This window comes from Melanerpes formicivorus, unplaced genomic scaffold (assembly GCF_026170545.1).
Source record: "Melanerpes formicivorus ecotype bairdi unplaced genomic scaffold, bMelFor1.0.p_v2 SCAF_169, whole genome shotgun sequence".
In the NCBI taxonomy this organism is placed as follows: domain Eukaryota; kingdom Metazoa; phylum Chordata; class Aves; order Piciformes; family Picidae; genus Melanerpes; species Melanerpes formicivorus.
In genome coordinates, this window is record NW_027142521.1 from 559,998 (window position 1) to 575,181 (window position 15,184).

The window sequence follows — 15,184 nt, forward strand, 5'->3', positions numbered from 1 at the left end:
TAAAAGCAATCCCTGTGACCTCAGTGGGATTTGGTGTGGGTGCTGTATCACTAGCTATGAAGAAGCAGGCTAGCTTGTCTGCTGATTTAAATGTGTTCATGGAATTATAGAATGGTCTGACTTGGAAGGGACCTCCGAAGGTCATGTCATCCAGTCCAATCCCCTCTGCAGTCAGCAGGGACATCGTTGACTAGATCAGGTCGTGCAGAGCCCTGTCCAGCCTCACCTTGAATATCTCCAGGGATGGGACTCCAACCACCTCCCTAGGCTACTGGATCCAGTGTTCCACCACCCTCACAGTAAAGAACTTGTTCCTAACATCCAATCTAAATCTGCTCTTTAGTTTCAAGCCATTGCCCCTCGCAGCAGGCCTTTGTAAGCAGTCTCTCTCCATTCTTCCTGTAGTCCTGTAATGGGTTGGGGCAGACCCCCCTCCCCACCACGGGCAGGAATAACGACTCAGACAAACAGATTGCAAAAGTGATGGAAAGTTTAAATGGAGAACAGTGAGTGTGTGCAGAGAATTAGAAACACAGTGACAAGAGGAAACCCCAAAACAGACCCAGAGAGATCCCATCCCCACCTGAGGGTGCACCCAAACCCCCAGGGCTCCTCCTTCCCCCCCCCACTGTTAGGCTAGTCTCAGCTGGCCAGATCCGAGACTGCCCATCCCCTCATGGCCTTGGGCCTAGCCAGGCCCATGGCCGAGAGATCTCTCCCCCAGTTACCAGGTGGCGAGGAGGAAGGAAAGAGGAAGTGCCAGACCCTGCCATGAAACTTATAGTGGTGCAAGGGATCATGGTAGGAAATAACCTAATTTCCTGTGTCCACCCATTGGGCTGGACTTCTGGACACAGGAAATACCCCTGTAGCAGAGGGCACCCAGCCCAAACTACGACAAGTCCCCTTCAGGTACTGGCAGGCTTCCATTTGGTCTCCCTGGACCCTTCTCTTCTCCAGGCTGAACACCCCCAGCTATTTCAACCAGTCCTCAACCAGAGCTCCAACCCCCTGATCATTTTCACACTGGGGAATTTGTAGGGAATAGATAACTTTTAATTGTAAAAAGTTCGTGCTAAATTATTTGTAGCTTTCAAGGGCAACATTTTGGCATCTGTCTTTAACATCATGTTTGTCTCCTTAACTTACCTTACTGTTAAGGTGAATTTGTATGCTTTGTATTTAATTCTTGGTCCAATAATAGCCTTGAAAGTAACTCAGTGGAGATGGTGGATTTTCTCTTCTAGAAACATCATTTTAGCATACGGTGGGACTTTAAGACATGGTCTCATTCCCAACCTGCTCGGCCAAGGGACACATGCCAGATACAACTGTCGTGACGCTGTGTGGTGGTGGCTTCAGTGTATCCAGGACTACTGTAAAATTGCTCCAAATGGATTGGACATTCTCAGGTGTCCTGTTTCTAGGATGTACCCAGGAGATGATTCTTCTCCTCAGCCTGCAGGCACCGTGGTAAAGATAACTTCTGATTGAAGTATTTAACGGAACTATAATTTTTTCAATGAAAGGATGTAATCTTAGTAGCTGCGAGGGCCTGTCACTATCAGTTGGTGGTCAAGTTTGATAGTATCAGAAAAGTTTTGTATTTTAGGCACTTCTCACATCTGCATCACATGCTTAGACAGCTAAGGGGGCTTTGGGGTGGAGGGGGAAAATCATCATATTCTAAATGACTTTCTTTGTATCACTGTTTAAGGTTTCAGGGCGAAACTCCACAGGACAGAATTTAGATTACCCCCACCCCCTTCTCCTCCCTCTCCCCTGTCAGGGGAAAAATAGGCAGAGGAGGTAAGGGGTAAACAAAAGGACTTGCACAGAATTGGAAGTTAAGAAAGTGATTTGAACAAATAATAAAAGGTATGAAGGGAAAAGGGATGTACAGAGATTGAGGGAAGGGATATATACAGAAATACACAAAACCTGATCTCATACACCAGTGGATTTCTCCACAGTGCATGGATGCAAGCTCAACCACCTTGATGTAGGCCCAACCCCACCAAGGGTTCCAGCAGCCTGCAACAGCTTCCCACCAGGCAGGAAGGAAAAAGGGAAAAGAGAGACTAAAGGAACTTACTGTCCCCTTAAATAGAGGATAGGCAGGAAAGGGGAGGGGATAACGTGACCCAGTGACCCCATCTGGGGTCCTAGGGTCCACCTACCCACCTGTTATCCTTCAAACCACAACACTTTTCTTTGTGTTTTGAAAGAAATACTTATATTAAAAATTATATGCAGGGCATTGCCATTTACAGAGATGCTACTGAAAACGTTAGCTGCTTTTCCTTTTGAAGCAGCATAAACCAGAGGCTGACAGTTGCTGCTATCTGCACATTAGATAGAGCCTTTATACTAATTTTTCATCTTGCCTTTGCCATCATCCCAACATGCAACCAATCTAGGATCAGCCACTTTATGAAGTAATCCAGGAAGCAATGCAGCGACACATGGAAGGGATACGCTTCCGGGAGAGGAATGCTGGCCCCCAGATAGATCAAAAAATGAGAGATGAAGGTAATGTGTATAGAACACCTGCTAGACAATTCAGAAGATTGCTATAGTTTATGCTTCTTTTCCTCTAGCTGTTGAATGTATTTTTGAATAATTGTTTAATTGAACTAGAGCTGTGTTACTTGGAATGGATTTGCTGGTTTAGAAGGGCCTGATAAAGTGTTCCTTAAAGTCTTGTGAGGAGATGCCAGGGTTGTTTAGCCTGGAGAAGAGGACACTCAGGGGGTCCTTATCACACTCTACAACTACCTGAAGAGAAGATGTGGTAAGGTGGGGGGTCAGGCTCTTCTAGGCAGCTTCTGACAGGACAAGAGGGCATGGCCTGAAGCTGTGCCAGGGGCGGTTTAGGTTGGATGTTAGGAAGCACTTCCTCAGGGGAAGAGGAATCAGATACTGGGATGGACTGCCCAGGCAGGTGGTGGAGTTGCTGTCCCTGGAGGTGGTTAAGGAAAGATTGAATGTGGCACTCAGTGCCATGGTGTGGTCACTGTGGTGGTGTTAGGTCATAGACTGGACTTGACGATCTCAGAGGTCTACTCCAGCCTCAATAATTCTGTGATTCTGTATATAGTGTGGGACAAGCTGTCTGTAAACAACAAAGTTCACTTGAAGTACATTTGCCTTTAGAAACCCATCTCATATTTTTGTTTGGCAGGTTTTAATGTGACTGCAGGTGTTGACCGTGAGACAGGGTTTGTCTATGGAGGGAACCGCTTCAATTGTGGCACTTGGATGGATAAAATGGGAGAGAGCGACAGAGCTCACAACATGGGAATCCCAGCTACACCAAGGTACAAGATCCAGGCTTGGAGGGGCTGCTTTTTTAACTTTTTTTTTAACAGAAATTCTTAAGTAGAACTACTATGCTTTCCATTAACACATCTGTGAAGTGATGTCTCAAATGTAAATGTTTCTGCCTGCTAAACTCTTATATATATAGGGGGGTGTCCTATTTTTTTGCTCATTTGAAAGAAAAATGTGTGTTCTTGGCACGTGAAGCCCTTGGCTTCTGTGCAAGTTAGCTGGGTGTGATAATAGCAGTTTATGTTAGTCTGTTGTACAGGGGGGAAAAATATGCTTGCTAGCCAGTTTACAGTCAAGCTCATTCCCTAACTGTTAGCTGATAGAAAACCTTCCTTCCTTTTCCCCCCACCCAAACCCCTCCTTCCATTGCTTCTCCATCAGATGGGATCTAGTATCTAAATCTACTTTCATTCTCATCTCTTATTTTTGGGCCTTCAGGAAACTCAAAAGTACCCTATAAAACTGAGTGCACCTACAAATGGCAGAAGAGCTTTAGCACAGATAACATTAAAATATGCATCTAGGGGAAACAGTCTAAACTTTGCCCACACAGTGCTGTGAGAACTGAGCTACAACACAAGAAGGAAGTCTTGAGTCATCGATAGCTTTCTGAAAACATCTTAGTGTACAGCAGCAGCCATTAAAAATGTGTTAAAAATAATAATGGGTGTCATCAGTAAGGGATTTTGGAGCAAGACAGAGGGAATCATTCTGCCTCTGTGGAACCTTGCACCTGCAGGGTGCATTTGTGTCTTGAGTGTTGTGTGCAGATCTGGTCTCAAAAAGGACATAATAAAGAGCATTTAAGGATTCTCCATGCTGAGAGAGGAATGACTGAAATTCACAGAGTCAGGACAGCAATGATGATGATGGAGCTGTTACAAAACATCACAGTGCTGTAGAACTTAGGGATGCTCACCTCGGAGAAAGAGGGCACTAGCAGGAGACTGGAGAAAAATAGTGTCTAGCCCAAGTACAGATTTTATTTTTTTTCCAGTTACTCACTGAACTTTAATAGCCTTCTTAAAGTAATTCTGGGGCTTTTTTTTAACCATTATTGTTTTAGAGATGGCTCTGCTGTGGAAATTGTTGGCCTGTGCAAGTCGGCTGTTCGCTGGTTGCTGGATTTGTCTGGGAAGAATGTGTTTCCATTTCGTGGAGTCACTGTGAAAAGACATGGTAAAAACAGGCACATCTCATCATTCTATTACTGAAGTATAAAAAAAATACCTACAACAATTAAATCATGGCCATATAACATCAAGGGTTATTAGCAAACTACTCAAGAAGGGGCCCTCAATTCAAGAAAGATGTTGAGATGCTCGAACATGTCCAGGGAGGGGCAGCAAAGCTGGGGAGGGGTTTGGGACACAAGCACTATGAGGAGAGGCTGAGGTAGCTGGGATTGTTTAGCCTGGAGAAGGAGGGTCAGGGGAGACCTTATTGTTCTCTACAACTACCTGAAGGGAGGCTGTAGCCAGGTGGGGGTTGGTCTCTTCTCCCAGGCAACCACCAACAGAACAAGAGGACACAGGCTCAAGCGCACAAGATCTTAGAAAGCAGTTCTTCACAGGAAGAGAGATTGCCCATTGGAATGTGCTGCTCAGTGAGGCTTATTCAGATAAGCCTGAATGAGACACTTAGTTACATGGTCTAGTTGATCAGATGGGGTTGGGTGATCAGGTGGACTTGATGATCTTGGAGGTCTTTTCCAACCTGGTTGATTCTGTGATTCTGTAACTGTAAAATTGGCCTAAATATGATGTGCTGCTAGGTCTGCTCCTGGTGAGTGTCAGGAAGAGAAAGCTTTAAAAATTACCCTAATGTTTTGAGACTTGCCTTTGAAGCCTTCAAAATAGCAAGAATATTGTGCTGTATAAGACCTGTCATCTAACCACGAGAGCTGTTCATTGCAAATTTTCAACTTACTCATTAAATATTTACTTTTAATTCAGAGAACCTCCTGCTGTTTGCTTTGAGCTAACTACGTGTAGGAAAATGCTGTGTAAAACCAGTTGTGAGCATTGGCATTATCTAGCAGTTAATTTATGCTGCTGCTGATCAATAACTTCTTTTGCAAGGCTACTGCGGCCTTTATTTTGCTAGGAGGCTCTTATGTAAAACTTCAATAAGCAAAGCAGTCAAAACAGACATAAACTCGAGGTGAGGAGAAAGTTCTACACTGAGAGAATTGTTCACCATTGGAATGTGCTGCCCAGGAAGGTGGTGGAGTCACCATCCCTGGAGGGGTTCAAGAGGGGATTGGATGTGGCACTTGGTGCCATAGTCTAGTCATGAGGTCTGTGGTGACAGGTTGGGCTTGATGATCTTTGAGGTCTCTTCCAACCTTAGTGATACTGTAAGTTGTTACCACTGTAGGCACTTTCAGAAAATCAAACCTGTGTGGGACATCTTGCAGGAAAGGAGGAGACTATCACATACGACGAGTGGAACAGGAAAATTCAAGGACACTTTGAAAGGCTGTTCTTTGTCTCCGAGAACCCAGCAGATCCCAATGAAAAGCACCCAGATCTTGTTCACAAACGTGGAATTTATAAGGACAGCTATGGAGCTTCCAGTCCGTGGTGTGATTACCAGCTCAGGCCAAATTTTACAGTAGCAATGGTTGTGGTAAGTGGTGGGGAGTGGAGGGAAGCATTTGCACTCTAAAATTGTCTTTATTGCTGAATTAAGCTTGCATTGTAAAGTTCATTGTAAAGCTGGTGTATGAGAAGCTCAACACGAGCCACCAGTGTGTACTTGCAGCCCAGAAAGCAAATCACATCCTGGGCTGCATCGAGAGAAGCACAGCCATCAGGTCAAGGGAGGTGATTCTCCCCCCTCTACTCCACTCTGAGACCCCAGCTGGAGTACTGCATCCAGTTCTGGAGCCTCTCTTACAAGAAGGATCTGGAGGTGCTGGAACGTGGGAGCTGGGGCTCCCACTGAGGGAGTTGGGGCTGTTTGGTCTGGAAGAAAGAAGGCACTGAGGAGAATTGTGGCCTTCCGTGTCTGAAGGGAGCTACAAGAAAGCTGGGGAGGGACTTTTTAGGGTGTCAGGGAGTGACAGGACTGAGGGGGGAATGAGAAAAATAGAAATAGGTAGATTCAGATTGGATGTTAGGAAGAAGTTCTTCCCCATGAGGGTGGTGAGACACTGGAACAGGTTGGCTAGGGAGGTGGTGGAGGCCTCATCCCTGGGGGTTTTGAAGGCTGGGCTGGATGTGGGTCTAGGCAACCTGATCTAGTGTGAGGGGAGGCAAGGAGGGAGAAGCTAGTAGCCTCCCCTGGTCCTTGGCCAGGGGAGTTCTTGTGTCATTTATTAATTGTAAATACCTGTAAGTACTGCAAATACTGAACATTTAGTACACATTCATTGCATTCCATTCTAGATTGTAGTTTTGCTTGTAAATACAGCTTTTATTTGCTTCCAGCTGAGCTGCTCTGGCAAACTAAATGTTGGGGGGGAAATTTTAACCCACCACAGCTTAGGATAACTTTTTGAAAGCTTCCTCCTCTTTCCCTCCCCCCTTGCTTTTAGTATTTTTCCATCTTTGGAGTATTTCCTAAATATACATCCTTGACAGGACATAGCTAAATGAAACTGCTCTCCTATGTACAGCTAGCCAGGATCAATTTGCAGTTTTCACTGTCCAGAATGTTTTTTAAGGTTAGGGTTGGGAGGCTACTTTTCTTGTCAAATGAGCTCCAGAGTATGGGTTGTTTGCCTTTAGGGGATTTGTAAAGAGCTTCACAAATAATGCTTGGCAAGACTATTTAAACTAAAAAGCAAAAAAAGCTTTGGGTGGCTTCTATCTTCTTGCTTAGTCTGACTTGAAGGTTCTAGAAGTTTCATAGTTTCATTCAGGGTTGGAAGGGACCGCAAGGATCATCTAGTTCCAACCCCCCTGCCATGGGCAGGGACACCCCACACTAGATCAGGCTGGCCAGAGCCTCATCCAGCCTACTCTTAAACACCCCCAGGGACGGGGCCTCGACCACCTCCCTGGGCAACCCATTCCAGGGCTTCACCACTCTCCTGGTGAAGAACTTCCTCCTCACATCCAGCCTGAATCTCCCCACCTCCAGCTTCATTCCATTCCCCCAGTCCTATCACTACCTGAGATCCTGAGAAGTCCTTCCCCAGCCTTCCTGTAGGCCCCCTTCAGATACTGGAAGGCCACAATCAATTCAGTGAAGCATAAGTGTTTTGTGGTTTTCTACATTTGTATAGCCAGCCAGGCTGGATGAGGCTCTGGCCAGCCTGCTCTAGTGTGGGCTGTCCCTGCCCATGGTAGGGGGCTTGGAACTAGATGATCCTTGTGGTCCCTTCCAACCCTGAATGATACTATGATGTGTGTTTTTATGCAGTTTACCCATTACAATTTTATTCTTTCAATAGGCCCCTGAGTTGTTCACACCTGAAAGAGCTTGGAAAGCTCTGCAGATAGCAGAGGAAAAACTGCTTGGTCCATTAGGCATGAAAACCTTAGACCCAGAGTAAGTACAGTAGAGATAAGTGTTAATTACAAAACATGACAGTAGGAAATCTTTGGCATGTGGAGATAGTATTGCTTTTGTTAATCCTCATATATATGCATATATGTGCATTAAGGCTTGCAGAACAATTCCTTTGCTGTTCTGAAGTGCCTCAAATTGATTTTGTGTAGACAATGACCGGGTGGTTTTGGGTGTCACAGAATAAGCAAGTCAAATGTTGTGTCATAAATGGTGTTGAATACATAGTTATAGATGATACAGTACACAGCAAGAGAGCTTGTGTAAAAACTTCAAAAACTATTAATCCAAGCCATTCCAAGACCTTAACCATTTTCTTGCTAGTTTAAATCATATTTGGAATTCTACTGTAACTTACAATACAAAACCTGGTGGAGACTTCCCTGACATCATTAAATGTAAATTGCTATGACAAATGTCTGGTTCATTTTTTGCTTTCAGTTTTTATGCACAGTTTTTGTGAAGGCTTACTCTGCATAACTTTATCTTTTCTTTCTTGCAGTGATATGGTTTACTGTGGAGTATATGACAATGCTCTTGACAATGACAACTACAATGTAGCCAGAGGTTTTAACTACCACCAAGGACCTGTAAGAGCTAGTTGCTTCAGTTCTAGCAAAAAGTTCTGTCATCTTTTCAGAGTGACAGCTGAAATAATCATCTCTTTTCCCTCTCTGCTTAGGAGTGGCTGTGGCCAATTGGATATTTCCTTCGTGCCAAACTGTACTTCTCAAAGTTGATTGGTCCAGAGATATATGCAAAAACTGTAGTCATGGTTAAGAATGTTCTTTCTCGCCACTATGTTCACCTTGAAAGGTAAGACACCAACTAACACAGACTGAAACTAATTCCTTCAAGCTGGTGGCATCCACTATCCAATTACACATAACAGTACAGATCTATACTATAAACAACATCTGTTTTCTGCCTAAAAAGTTCACTGATACATGTGCTATGGCAGATCTCAAGCCAGGCTGGAAGTAGAGCTGAGCTTTAGTGCCATTTGTAGTTTGCAGAATTACTGATAGCTGTGTGAAGACTGAGTGAACTAAAGCTTATGTAAAACTTAGGATGTAATTTCATACAGAAAATTAAATTTCAGAGAAAAATGTTGCTGAGTTGCTTTTTAAAAAGTCAAAGTCTTTCAAAACAACCTGAAACAAAATAATTGAAGTGCTAGTGCTGACAGATTAAAATTGGGGCAGATAAACTGATGCAAAATACTGTTAGGGTTGCTTGTGTTTTAGGAAGGCAGAGGAATTTGCTTATGAATCTTAAATGTTCCTTTGCAATTTGGGTTAGAATAGAATAGAATTAACCAGGTTGGAAAAGACCTTTGAGATCATTGAGTCCAACCTATCACACAACACCATCTAATCAACTAAACCATGGCACCAAGCGCCCCATCCAGTCTCTTTTTAAGCACCTCCAGTGATGGTGACTCCACCACCTCCCTGGGCAGCCCATTCCAATGGCCAATGGGTTCTCCCTTTTAAAAAAACAAACTACCAAACCCATTTTCTTTTTTTTTGTCTTTTTCTGTCTGTTGGGTTTTTAAGGATTTGAGACAAATTAAACAAACCAAAGGTCTTGCCCTTGGTAGCTCTTGCATATAATCTATTCTGCAGTACTTCAAGTATTTCATTTATATGTATCTGTAAGAGTGACTTAGTAGGAGTGGTCAAAAGGATTTGTGCAACCACACAAGGAACAAAAAGTATTTAAGTTACTTTTGGCCTTAGGTAGTGCCTTGTCCTAGTTAGGCAGTATTGTCAAACTGGGCAGTATTTGTTTGGTGTTATTGCCAAATAACTAGCAGGCTGGCAGTGTTCTTTGCTTTTTTTGGTCTTACTACTTAAATAGCAAACTCTTACTCTGTTTTGGTCACTCATTTGTGTGCAGGATTATTAATGTAGCAGCAGGCTCACTTTAAGCATACTTCTGTAAATATGCTCGTTTGGGGTGGGGGTGGTATATTGCTCCTGTGGAGGAATAAAAGGCTTATGTAGTCACAGTATCACTAGGGTTGGAAGGGACCTCGAGGATCTTCGAGTCCAACATGTCACCACAGACCTCATGACTAGACCATGGCACCAAGTGCCACGTCCGATCCCCTCTTGAACATCTCCAGGGATGGTGACTCCACCACCTCCCTGAGCAGCCCATTCCAATGACCAATGGCTCTCTCAGTGAAGAACTTTCTCCTCACCTCGAGCCTAAACTTCCCCTGGTGCAGCTTGAGACTGTATCCTCTTGTTCTGGTGCTGGTTGCCTGGGAGAAGAGACCAACCCCTTCCTGGCTACAACCACGTTTCAGGTAGCTGTAGAGAGCAATAAGGTCTCCCCTGAGCCTCCTCTTCTCCAGGCTAAACAATCCCAGCTCCCTCAGCATCTCCTCATGAGGCTTGTGCTCAAGGCCTCTCCCCAGCCTTGTTGCCCTTAGTCATGCTGTCTTCCAGCCACTGCGACTTCTTGGCACCCTCATGCAATTTTTTAATTGTAGTTTAAATTTAATTATCCCAAAGTTCATTCATATTCTTCCAACTGCAAAACTCCTGAGTAAGAAACAGGAGCAGCATGCCAGCAGTATAAGCTCAGATAGTATTAGCGGCAAAAAGTCTACTTGGAAGGAGAGGCACCCTCACAAAAAAAATTAAAATTCTCAGCTGCAGGGACAAGAACAACACTGAATGAAATCTTGGTTATTAAAGTATACCCTGTGCCTGCAAGACAGCAGACCTTTAGGCATAGGTTCCTGTTTCCTACTTGTACAATCTTCTGACAGGCTTTAAAATTCAATGTTTTAATTCCAGTATATAATGCTCATTTGTGTTTTCCTTTATCAGATCATCCTGGAAAGGGCTTCCAGAACTGACCAATGAAAATGGACAGTATTGCCCTTTTAGCTGTGAAACTCAGGCCTGGTCGATTGGTGTTATCCTTGAAGTCCTTTATGACTTGTAAAAGTTTATTTGGATTGATTTGATTAAACATCTGTGGTCTTACTGGGCATAAATGAACACTTGGCTTACACTGTAAGGGAAATGTCCTGTTATGCACAATCACTTAAGCTGTGTCCTGTATTTCAAAGATGCCAGTAGCTCCTATGCCCTATAACTGTGTGGGGCTTGAGTTGTTTTTTGAGGATCAGGCCACGACAATGAAACAAAATCACAGTGCACACCTGCTGCAGATACTGTTTCAAAGGATAAATTTTAAGAATATGCACAAATTGAAGTCGCTTTGAGTTTGTTTTTTGGTTTTTGGGGTTTTTTTAAGAATTTTCAAATAAAAAAATCTCAATGTAACAAAGTGAGGTGGCTTTTACCTGAGCTGAAAACGAGTAGCACAGCTCTGTGTCTGTTAAAGGGTAAATGGATGTTTTGCAGCTGCATGCTTAAAGGGGAGTAGACTAACCTGTAGCTTTCTGAGTTTGGTATGCTTTGTTCTGCAGCACCATACATTACTGATGGCACAATATGTTGTCTCTAAGTTGAACTGTGTTGTGGGCATCTTTCTGGGGTGTGTGTTCAGTTGAACACTCCATTAAGCAGCCACAGAAACGTTACCATTACTGTACTAAACCAACCCTTTGAAGTTATGTTTAAACCTTGCCAAAACTTTAAACTGCTTTGAGAGGTAACTGAAACAATAATGAGGTAATAACCTATGTTAGCCCATTTTTTAATGTATTTGAATCAAACTGTGGGCCATGTAGCAAACCTGTTTCTTCATTTGAACCATTCATAAGAAACACTTGTGTGTGCATGCAATGCAAAGCCTGTATGTGAAGGAAGGCCAGTGGTAAAGAAGTCTCTCTGCTTGACTAATTAACTCGTTGAAGGGGTATGGTCACATCAGCCCTTTATTCTTAGGAAAATTTTAGCTCTATTGAGGCAGGTAGAAATACTTAATGTCAGTGGGAAGAGGTATTAGCCTACCACTAGAGCAGAGAGGCTGAGGTTTTCTAGGCCTTTTGAAATCACCTCTATAAGAATGCTACCTCTATGTGTTGTTCTTTGCCAACAGCATCCAGTGAACACAATGCAAAATACAGGTGTTCTTTCATTTTGGGATGCCTACATGCCCACATTGAATTCACTTCAGTGCTCCCAAACTGGCTATCAGAAAGCCAGTGGGTAATTCTGAAGTCTCTATTCATGTGAATTTCCATCTTAGTGCAATAAACAGCCAGGAGAAAGGCTCACAACAGTTCCCACATGACAAGACAGAGAAAGTAAAGCTGATGACTGTATTTCTTAATGGTAGCCAACACATGCTGGAATATACACAGGTTGTAATGACAATGCACTATTAACATGTAAGTCAGATTCTGGTTTTATCTGTATTTCAAAGTTTCCATCTTAAAGTACCCTCTCTAAAGTAGGGTGTAAGTGTGGTGTCTTATTCAGGGAGATGTGTTACAGATGGATACATAAAAGGGCAAGTCAATAGGCTGAAGATAGATGCATTGTAAGAAGTGCCTATGTTCACATGATGTGTTTGAAAGGTTATTAAGTATTTGAACTCCCTTGCTGAAGTGTTTGGTCCTTAGACCTTCCCTAATCCTAACTTCTATGTTGTACCTCAAGTGCTGAGCTGCAGTACGTGCATTGGGAAACTTCTATTTTTCCTGACACAATGCATGAGAGAGGTCACTTGATCAAAATTGGTCCTGAAATGTCAACCACAGATGTTTATTATTTTTTTAATGTGTAAGAAACCTATATTTTTCATTATGTACTGAACTTCCAGAAACTCCTGGTAAATCATACTGAGACTCGTGCCCTGCTATATCACTAGCTTTTTACTGGTTTCCTATGTAATTATTTCTGCTATTTCAAGGCATGTCTCATAGCTGCTATGGTTTAGAAAGCTGGAAAAATACAGCAGAATAAATAGTTCTCACGTGATGAAAACACTTGTAAAGTTTTAAGTGCATTTTTGCAAGCTTATGACTTGAAAAAATATTTCTAGAATGTGTCAAATTATAAACATTACCAATAGCACTTTGTGTTGGGGGGGGGGGGAAATGCCAGAAATCATTCATCAAAACCCTCCTGCAATAATTACAGATAGGTTTCCACTGTTTTACAAGCTGCACTGCTTACAGAGACTGCATAATTGTCACTACTTGGTTGTTTTGTTTGTTGGTTGATTTTTCTAACTTGAAGAATAATGTTTTAAAGGTAAATCACCACCCTGTACACAAAAATGCATATGTTACAAACTTCTAAACATGCCCACTTAACATACTGCTTCTGCACTGATTACCATAGCTTAAGTGACAGGTAAATATTTTAAATAGGAAAAAACAAAACCTATGTATCACACTGGTTGGCTTTGCTGTTAAGTAGCAACAAAAGTAACTCCTGAGGTTTTAATTGCTGCAGGGGGTAGGGTTGCTGGTGGTTTCTTGGTTTTTGTGGGCCTTTTTTGTTGTTGTTTGGAGTTTGTTGTTGGGTTTTGGTTTTGTTTGTTGTTTATCACAAAGCTACCAAACACTTTGTCAAGCCAGACTGTTTAAAAGCGAAGAGGGAAGAAACCAGTGTGAAGTCTTAACACTTACATGAGCTGGTATTCATCTAGATAAATTCCATACCCAAGTCATTGTCCCCTAAAAATAGCCAAAGTAGTTGACTGATCTCAAACTGCCTTGTCATTCATTAGTATCATTTATGTTATATACTCAAAAACTTCCAGTAATGCAAAGCTAGAATCAGTGAAATATGTTTCAAAAACAAACTAAGAGCTTAGTAAAGAACTGTGAATCCATTGTGTTGCAGTTGATGTTTCTTGATCTCTTATTTTTTTTTTTTCCTCCTTCCTCTCAATCTGAATAATTTTGACTGTTACTGGTGTTTGTACAGTTAACAGCTCCTGATTTATTCAAGGGTTAACTTGAGAGTTCAAGTTAAAATAATGTGTTATTCTTGCACTGCATGTTGTAAAATGGAAACGCCAAGTTTTACATGTCTGTCTAACATAGCAGCAGCTGATGTTAGTAAATGTAAATTCACTCATTTCTGAAATGCACAAAATAAAACTCTTCAATTCAGTGCTAATCTCTCCATGTGGTTGGTTGGCTTTGGTTTTTTCCCCCAAACATTAAAGATGCTTGCTGCTTGTTCAGTCGGTGGCAGTTCTACACTCAGGGGAGAGATCACAGTATCACAGTATAACTAAGGTTGGAAGAGACCTCGAGGATCATTGAGTCCAACCTATCAACACAGACCTCATGACTAGACCATGGCACCAAGTGCCACATCCAGTCTCCTCTTGAACACCTCCAGGTACGGTGACTCCACCACCTCCCTGGGCAGCCCATTCTAATGGCCAGTCTCTCTTTCTGGGAGGAATTTCTTCCTACCATCCAGCCCATTTAGCCCTGGTGCAGCTTGAGACTCTGTCCTCTCATTCTGCCACTATTGCCTGGGAGAAGAGACCACCTGGCTACACCTTCCCTTCACGTAGTTGTAGAGGGCAATAAGGTCCCTGCTGAGCCTCCTCTTCCCCAGGCTAAACATCCCCAGCTCCCTCAGCCTCTCCTCACAGGGTTGTGCTCCAGACCCCTCCCCAGCCTTGTTGCCCTTCTCTGGACATGGTTGAGCAACTCAACATCTTTCTTAAATGGAGGGGCCCAGAACTGGACACACGACTCAAGGTGTAGCCTAACCAGTGTTGAGTACAGGGCAGAATGACCTCCCTGCTCCTGCTGGCCACACTGTTCCTGATGCAGGCCAGGATGCCATTGGCCTCCTTGGCCACCTGGGCACACTGCTGGATCATGTTCAGCTGCTGTCTAGCAGTAGCCCCAGGTCCTTTCTGCCTGGCTGCTCTCTGGCCACTCTGTTCCTAACCTATAGCACTGCATGGGGTTGTTGTGGCCAAGGTGTCATTTTGCTATAAGTTATTATATATTTTTAAGTCATGGTATTGCAAATTTCCCAAAGCACAGTTCTAAGGTGTACCAATCATGGGTTAATTTTCTGTGCAAAATTTCTGTCACCTCGGAGGAGGGATTTCACTTTCAAGCTGTGCTTTGTAGAATGAAGTGCAGGTACTGACAACGTGGTTTTCAACTATCTTGTTGCATTGTGTGCTATAGGAAATCCAGATGACAGTATCACAACAATTAAAGGTTGGAAGGGACCCCCTGCCAAAGCAGCATCACCCAGGGGAGTCTGCCCAGGAACACATCCAGTTGGGTTTTGAATTTATCTGGAGAAGGAGACTCCACAACCTCCCTGGGCAGCCTGTTCCAGTGCTCTGTCACCCTCACTGTAAAGAAGTTTCTCTTCATATTTAGGTGAATTCTTCTATGCTCAAGCTT

The 15,184-nt window shown here is 43.2% G+C and overlaps 1 protein-coding gene across 5 annotated transcripts in view; it reads left to right on the plus strand.

Annotated features, from left to right (window-relative positions):
- The window catches only part of AGL (amylo-alpha-1, 6-glucosidase, 4-alpha-glucanotransferase), a 49,213-nt gene extending 35,289 nt beyond the window's left edge, over positions 1-13,924 (plus strand). For all 5 annotated transcript variants that reach the window (XM_068169181.1, XM_068169184.1, XM_068169180.1 and 2 more), the window contains exons 26-34: positions 1,248-1,473; positions 2,421-2,532; positions 3,185-3,320; positions 4,400-4,512; positions 5,753-5,964; positions 7,736-7,833; positions 8,354-8,441; positions 8,534-8,667; positions 10,698-13,924. In XM_068169181.1, the coding sequence (XP_068025282.1) occupies positions 1,248-1,473; positions 2,421-2,532; positions 3,185-3,320; positions 4,400-4,512; positions 5,753-5,964; positions 7,736-7,833; positions 8,354-8,441; positions 8,534-8,667; positions 10,698-10,815 (1,237 nt within the window). In that variant the 3' untranslated portion in view covers positions 10,816-13,924. The remainder of the gene's footprint in view (positions 1-1,247; positions 1,474-2,420; positions 2,533-3,184; positions 3,321-4,399; positions 4,513-5,752; positions 5,965-7,735; positions 7,834-8,353; positions 8,442-8,533; positions 8,668-10,697) is intronic.
- Positions 13,925-15,184: the final 1,260 nt, after the last annotated feature.